Consider the following 8,688-nt stretch of genomic DNA (forward strand, 5'->3'; position numbering starts at 1 on the left):
TGTTTTGGGTACCAGTTTGAGAAACGTGCGCGGCGCGCGTCCAACAAAGGCGTGCACTCTTTCTGCCATAACTTCGTTATTTCTTGGAATATTTACTTGAAATTGTCACCACATATTCTTCAGATCCTAAGCTTCAAGAAAATTGCGAAAACGCAAACAAAAACTGCAAAAATTCCATACACCATTCCATACACCATTCTAGGTGTATATGCCCCCTTAATAAAATAAATAAACTAATATTTAACATTGTTGTTGAAATAATTTTCATGTGTATTAAAGTACCTATATTAAAACGTACTAAAAGTGTATAAATCGACATTAATTGATTTATTTAATTGATTATACAAATTATATATAATGAATGCGTTTTGCCCTTTAATTATTAATATTTTAAGTGTAATAAATATGTTTTCCGTTTTATATAATGCGTCATTTAAAGATATTATTACGTGATTAATCTGTAAGCACAACAAAAAGAAGAAAATTACTGGTTGGTAGAATCATTAATTGTTTTTTTAAATTATTACTACATTGGCTTAAGCGATATACATACATATAATCGATGTGATTACAAATAATTGTTTTGATGAGCTTTTGGGATACTAATCTTAATATAAAGTGCAGGGTGGATTATTCTTTATAGGGTAAATCAGGCGTCGACATTTGTATCACGATGGTCAAAAACGTTGCAATCGCTACGCAGAACTAAGAAAAAATATAAATTTTTAATTAATTTTTATTATTTGTAAAACTGGCATTATATTTAAATATGCTGTAAGACTAAAATAAATGGAGCTAAATAGTATAATGCGTATGTAAGATAAACGTAATAACTTTAATAACAACTTTAACAATAAGCTTATAGAAACGGTATAAATTTCTCTAATGTATGTAAAATATAACATGCAAAAATAAAGTGGAGGAGACCGGGGCTAACTCGACACAATTTTTTCAAAGGCAATTTTCATCAATTAATTAAAATTTTCAAGCAAATTTAATGGTACACATTTAAAGCGTTCCTTCGGGTACAAAATTGCTTAAGGAAATTTTGTTGTACGTCGCTTAGTTTTGCCTCCAGGAAAGGAAAAGTGACGCAAAGACAAATTTTCAAATTGAAAAATACCGGGGTAAACTTGACACAATTTTTTCAAAAGCAATTTTCAACAATTAATTAAAATTTTCAAGCAAATTTAATGGTACACATTTAAAGAGCGTTCCTTCAGGTACAAAATTGCTTAAAGAAATTTTGCTGTACGTCGCTTAGTTTTGCCCGAAAGCTCGATGAAAGAGTAGACCATTTTCTAAAGATCAGAAAAATTACTTTTTACTATCAAAAACGCTTATGTCGCGTTAAAAATTACACTATAACTCAGAATGTTACCAAATTCCAAATTGATAATACTGGCATATAAAGACGCATTTACAGTAGGAAAGGCAAGTTTCTACGATAGATTTAAATTGGCAAAAAGCCTAGTATCAAGTTTGCCCCGGTGTCGAGTTAGCCCCGGTCAGCCCCGGTCTCCCCTAATAGTAAAAATAGATGAAAAATAAACCTTTATGAGGAATTTGTTACCAAAGGGGAAGAAACCCATTCCAGTAAACTCCAACGGATGATGCATTGTTTGCAAATTGAACTGATAAATCTGTACATAAAGAGTCATTTAACATAATTTGCTTTATTTACTTTTGCTATTAAAATATTTTTTACCTCTTTCAAAACGTCAGCATATCGAAGATTCAATTCATTAATTATTTTGTCAATTTTGTTAGCCTAAAATTTATAATTGATTTATATTGAATATATGTATACTCTCTTATATTGAAAGTGTATTGTACATTTTTTTTACCTTAACACAGACATTTTCACAAATGTAATTTATAGTATACACTTTTCCTACAAACATAAACATCCAGAAAGCTATTCGAAACCATACGCTGACTGGTATTAGCTCTCGATGCATTAACGATTTGTATAAGTAGAAGCACATTGATGTCCCAAATAATGAATAAGTTGCTGTTTCGGTAGTCATCTGAATTCCAAACACCAGATTCCATTCACGTGCAATGCGACATAGTTCTAAATGAAGATGTCTGTCGACAAATCAATTTTTTATTACTAAAAAACATTTTATTACTAAAAATGATAAAAAGAAATCGTTTTTACAAATTATAATTGATTGTTTTTTGTTATATCCCTTACAAAAATATTTCACCGCTTTTACACCTCATATAAATTGTTTTTAGCCCGTTTTTAGCCCGTTTTATCATTTTTATGTCCGTTTCTTGCACTCTCAAGCACGCGCAGTCTACATGATGAGTATACGCGAGTATGCAATCGTACGCAATCCGCTTTAACCACTCGTTTTTAAGCAAGAAGGCCCCTTTGCACCCCAAAAACGGATCGTAGGGGAGACTGGGGCGGGTTGTTACACTTTTCAAATTATGATTTTTAAATAAATGTTAGCAAAATTTTTAATATTGTATAGTACTTTATAATGTGTAGCTACATCCTTTAGGTATAAGAAAAAAAATATTAGACTTATATATATTTATACACAAAAAAGTTATTTAATTCTAAGCAAGATCGTGAAAATGTGACGACTTACCCCATACTCAGGGTTGGTTGTCACATGACTCTGGATTGATTGTCATGTATCTTTCATGTAGAGGAAACATACGAGAAATAGTTCCTGTTTTAATATTTTATTAAAGTTAGTGCTAGTTTTTGGTAAATTTAACTTAATAATATATTACAGCGTGAATTAAACGAAAAATTAATAATTTTCATAAACTTTGTAATATAATTCTCATAAACTTAGACTAAATGAAAGAATAATAATTCTCAATAAACTTTGAAATACTTTTATAAACTGAGTAAATAAAAGAATAATAATTCTCAATAAACTTTGAAATACTTTCATAAACTTTGAGTAAATAAAAGAAAAATAATTCTCATAAACATTGAATCCCATCTCATTTGAGACAACTTACCCTGAATGGTCATTTTGAACAAAGAAGATTATATTTATAAACTATGTTGCAATGACGGTTAACTAAATACAGGAAAAATGATCTAAAACTATAATATTTCTTATGACCAAAAAGAAATTATGACCATTAATTCCAAAAACCAACGGAACAATAAAAATAGAAGCAAGAAAAATTTACTCACGACCTCCAATTTTTAAAAAATGCTTGTAAATATCTCGTGCAATGTTTTTGAAACAAGCCATTTCGTACACCCGACTAACACGATAGGAGCAACCTACACTATAAAGAAGAATATTCCATTCAATGTATTAAGTGAGATATAAGCTTTGTGCAACTTACCCGTGTGACTTTTAGCCACGGTCTCCCCTACTCATTGCCAAATGCACGTTTTTACTACTCAAACTGACCGTTCTCGCGGTCCAAAAACGGTGAAAAATTTTTATAAAGGATACTATTAAAATAATACTATTAAAATAATATTCTACGTAAATATATGCATATGTATTAAATTACATTGAGCTCCACAACACTCGCTTGTAATTATCAGTACCCAAGGTACATTGATGAACAATTATTGTAGGTTTCTTCCATGTATTCCTTAGTGAATGCTCTTTCTTTATCAAGAGATTTTGCATATGTTGATTTACTTCATCAAACCTGGTGCCGATGTACCTGTTTTATAAATATTATTTCACCAAATAATATTTTGAATTGTAGCCTCTATGGCAGATCTATTAGCCAATTTTGGATAATAAGGTTTAAAACTTGTATATATAATAAATTCTATATTTATGAAATTATAATTATACTAGCATGCCCCGCCGGGCTTCGCCCCGGAGAACATGTGTATTAAGACACGCAAATAGTCTCTCTCTCTTGTTTTATATATAAGATTGCCCTTTCCAAAAAGATCGGTAACGAAAAATTATATATTTTATAGCACTCCCCGAGAAATTTAACCCCTACTTTATGTACAATTCTTTGAGATTCGGTCATTCGGAACCGATTTTCCAAAAGATCGATAACAAAAAATAGTACATTTTATAGCACTCCCCGGGAAATTCTACCCTTACTTCATGTATAATTCTTTGAGATTCAATCAATTATTTCCCGAAAAATTGGAAAAATTAAAAAAACCGGTTTTTAAAAGATTGGTAACAAAAAATTATATACTTTATAGCACTCCCCGGGAAATTCAACCCCTACTTTATGTTTAATTCTTTGAGATTCGGTCATTCCGAACCGGTTTCCAAAAAGATCGGTAACAAAAAATAGTATCTACATTTTATAGCACTCCTCGGGAAATTATACTCCTTCTTCATATATAATTTTTTGAGATTCAATCAATTATTTCCCTAAAAATTGGAAAAATTAAAAAAACCGGTTTCCAAAAAGATCAGTAACAAAAACTGTACACATCATGGCACTCCCCGTAAAATTCTACCACTACTTCTTTAAGATTCGGTCAATAAATTCCCGAAAAATTGAAAAAATTTTCGTACCGGCTTTCAAAAAGATCGGTAACGAAAAATTATACATTTTATAGCACTCCTCGAAAAATTCTGCCCCTGTTTGATCTATAATTCTTTGAGATTCGGCCAATTATTTCCCAAAAAATTAAAAAAATTAAAAAAACCGGTTTCCAGAAAATCGGTAACAAAAAACTATACACATAGTGGCACTCCCCGGAAAATTCTACCCCTATTTCATATACTTTTGGTATAAATTCGATTCAGGGGTTTGGGCTGGGCGTTGATGAGTGAGTGAGTGAGTGAGTGAGTCAGTCAGGACATCTTCCTTTATATATATAGATTGAAATTTACAAAATAGTAGGTATACGTATCTTATAATATATATTACTTTTTAGAATCAATTTTTAAATATACTTTTACAAATTAATTAAGAATTATTTTTTTGAATAGGTATTTTTACAAATGCCGAAAATTGTCATTCTTGTGATGATTGCCTTTTATTAATTATTTTAAAAATTGTGTAAAATATATATACATTATCGTTAAAAATGGAAAATGTTTTGAATATATAATTAGTGCGTTAATTTGATAAACAAACAAGTACAAACCATAAGAAAGTGATGAACACTGAGTTTATAAGTATACTAGCATTAATACAATAATTATATACATGAGCTACAATAAATGCCCATGAAGTAGTTATTCCTTTCAGAAATACCAGCCATGATGTGGTGTCGTTAAAATTCAGAGCAAAGCACCACACAGTCCATCCAATTGCTATTCGTTTTGACAACATATGCACTTTTTCATATATTTTTGGACTACCTAGTTCTTTCAAAGAATCATCCACTGCAGTAAGTCTCTTCATACACATTTGAAGTCTCTAAAATGAAATTAATATATACAAAAAAAGTAAGATAAGCAAAATGCAACAAAAGTAAAATAAAAAAATGGTGCAAATTAGAAATTTGCACATGGTTTTCTCATAGAGAAAGTGATATGTCTTAAGATGCTAATACGGCCCTCTGATTGGCTGATGACGCCTTAAAACTATACTTAAGACGATCTTGAATATAAAACCCGACTATGAATACCGGCCTTAAAGAATTATATATAAAAAAAAATCGGTAACCCCTTTATTATTAACAATTTTTAATAATTCTATTATATTCTTCAGTCTTTTCTACCCCTATTTCATATATAATTGGTTAAGATTTGGTTGATCAGTTCTGGAGTTATAGAAATTTCGGTAAATTTGGCACATACATACATACACACATACACACATACATACACACATACCGACATTTTTTAAAATAGCGATTTTTCAACGTTTTAGAACATTCTGAACACATTGGCAAAAGCAACTAAAAAAAAATTTTTTTTACGAAAACAAAGCTTCCTCTATGAGGAAGCAAAAAGTAATATTAAATATAATGGTATATATTATTTTTCTGTGATAAAATGCGTTTACACATATAGACAACTTAAAAAAATCTTGCTTAATAAAACCATTTTAATATTAAATAGAAATGTTATATTGACAATTGATGTAAATATTACACGTGCGTAATTACTTTAGCATTACAGTGTAATCTAATTAGTATAAATGTAAAAATATAATTGGTAAAAAGATTAAACACATTAATTATACCTTGTTGTAATATATGTTAAAAATCACAGATGTAATTGTCGTAATGATGGTAACTTCCAAAACGATTAACGTAATGGTATTGGGAAATAATTTTTCCAATGAAAGAGACCTCACCGTGTAGTAAAAGAGATAGCCATAAACAAACCACACTGCCGCAGAATATAGAATGCTTAGATATACAATCCCAGATTTTGGATTAGTTAATGGATAGACACATAAACCAATAATAAAGCACGTAATAAAAAGAGGTCGAAAGGCTTGTTGAACCGTGGTAGTCATGATCGTCACAACCGCAAATTAACACTGATGAGTGTTATACTTGTTATTAAATTTGTCATTTCATTTGTTGGCAATTACATTAATGCGAAATAATACTGTTTTTTTTTTTTTCATAATAGCGATATATCTTCATAGGAGCACTTACGCAAATGCGTTTGATAATAAAATTCGATCCGTTTTAATGAATAAAAAAAATGACTCGTCACTAAATGTGTGCTGCAAAATTATTGAAACATTGACGCTGATATTAATTTTTTATGTGTTTCTCCATGCAAAGTAAATATATTTAATATTACATTTATTGTATTGTTTATGTATTTTTTTAACTATACTAATATTGTATGTATATATAACAATATTATTTTTAATACTAACGTAAAAAATTCACTATATGAAATTATAAAAACCTTAATACAATAAAATATTGAATAAGATATAAATACACACACACACACACACACACACACACACAAAACGTTAAGTTGACATATAAAAATGTAATGATACAATTCAAAGAAATGATATAATTTGGAAGAAATAGAAAAAGAGAGAGAGAGAGAGAGAGAGAGAGATAAAAATTTGTAACATAAAGATTTTTATTGCATAATAACGTAGAGATACAATATTCATTAATCACAACAAAATATATTTTATAAACGACAATTCTTATTTAATTGTTCAAAATATGCATCTTGTGGTATAGAAGACATTTGCATTATAATCATAATAACTGTCATGACAAGTTGAAAGAAAATATCCCGCTCATTTGCTGCAACAATGACATAACTCAAAAATTGTGAATTTTCAGGAGATACGGTTTAAAGTTTGGAATTTTTATAACTTTCTATGAGAATTTTAAAATACCGTGTAACTCTTATTGCAACTTTTACGATGTTCTCACTACAACGACAACTGAGACTGACTGAGTTAAGACAGTATTGCACCTCACATAATTCACTAAATGATATGGCACAATAGCGACACAACTGTTCCCTCGAGTTTGTGAAGCTTAAGCATCGTCGATTTAACTGTAAATAGTACATGTAACAACCCTTTTTCCTGTACGAATAACTCAGAAAGGGCGATTTTTATGTTATGTTATTGTTACACCAAATGGAGCGAGATGCAATTTAAATTTCCGTACGGAACAAAAATTTTAATAAGAAATAAAAAACATTTTAGATTAACATTTTGTATACTAATTTTGTATACTAATTTACATTTTTGTCATATGTTAGAATTTAATATAAAAATATGATATAAATTTGATAAAAAAATAATAAAAAATTTTGACAATTTTAGCAATCAGTTTGAATGTTCTACATAATCATTTTAAGATAATGCAACAAAATTATTTTCAGATCTGCATCTAGCTAAATTTTTAGATACTTTAGCAAAACCATTTTTTTCGTGTAATATTCAAGATTGTGGAAAGAATTTTCATGTGTATTAAAAGATATTAAAGATGTACAAATCGGTAATAATTGATTTAATTAATTTTTTAATATTATTTATTACTTAGTTATATACATATTATATATAAAGTATGCGTTTTGCCTTTTAATTATTAATATTTCAAGCGCAATGAAAATGTTTCCCGTTTTTTAGTTTATTATTCAAAGATATTATTACGTGATTAATCTGTAAGTACAACAAAAAGAAGAAAACTACTAGTTGATAAAATCATTAATTTTTTTAAAAAATTGTTACAACTACACTGGCAAGCGATATACACGCATATAATCGATGTAATTACAAATAATTATTTTGATGAGCTTTTGGGATACAAAACTTAATATGAAGTGCAGGGTGGATTATTCTTTTTTAAGATGAATCTTCAGGCATTCGACATTTGTATCACGATGATCAAAAACGTTGTAATTGCTACGCAGAACTAAGAAAAAATATATAAAGTTTCAATTAATTTTTATATTTATAAAGATAAAATTATATTTAACAACTTTAACAAGCTTAGAAGCATTGTTATGAATTTCTCTAATGTAGGTAAAATACAACACGTAAAAATAAAGTAACAGTAAAAATAGATGAAAAATAAACCTTTATGAAAAATTTGTTGCCAAAGGGGAAGAAACCCATTCCAGTAAACTCCAACGGATGATGCATTGCTTGCAAATTGAACTGATAAATCTGTACATGAATAGTCATTTAACATAATTTGCTTCATTTACTTTTTAGTATTAATATATTTTTTACCTCTTTCAAAACGTCAGCATATCGAAGAGTCAATTCATTGATTATTTTGTCAATTTTGTTAGCCTAAAATTTATAATT

The 8,688-nt window shown here is 28.8% G+C and overlaps 1 protein-coding gene across 1 annotated transcript; it reads right to left on the minus strand.

Moving 5' to 3' along the window:
- Positions 1-376: 376 nt before the first annotated feature.
- Positions 377-8,670, minus strand: LOC112462663. Its single transcript, XM_025028566.1, has 9 exons — positions 8,611-8,670; positions 8,455-8,544; positions 5,072-5,346; positions 3,505-3,663; positions 1,848-2,091; positions 1,709-1,771; positions 1,554-1,643; positions 554-705; positions 377-458 (listed from the first exon to the last, which is right to left on the minus strand). Exons 2-8 carry the CDS (start codon positions 8,518-8,520, stop codon positions 631-633), a joined length of 972 nt encoding a protein of 323 aa, XP_024884334.1. The 5' UTR covers positions 8,521-8,544; positions 8,611-8,670; the 3' UTR covers positions 377-458; positions 554-630.
- Positions 8,671-8,688: the final 18 nt, after the last annotated feature.

Source organism: Temnothorax curvispinosus, unplaced genomic scaffold, assembly GCF_003070985.1.
Source record: "Temnothorax curvispinosus isolate PA1 unplaced genomic scaffold, ASM307098v1 QBEX01012648.1, whole genome shotgun sequence".
Lineage (NCBI taxonomy): Eukaryota > Metazoa > Arthropoda > Insecta > Hymenoptera > Formicidae > Temnothorax > Temnothorax curvispinosus.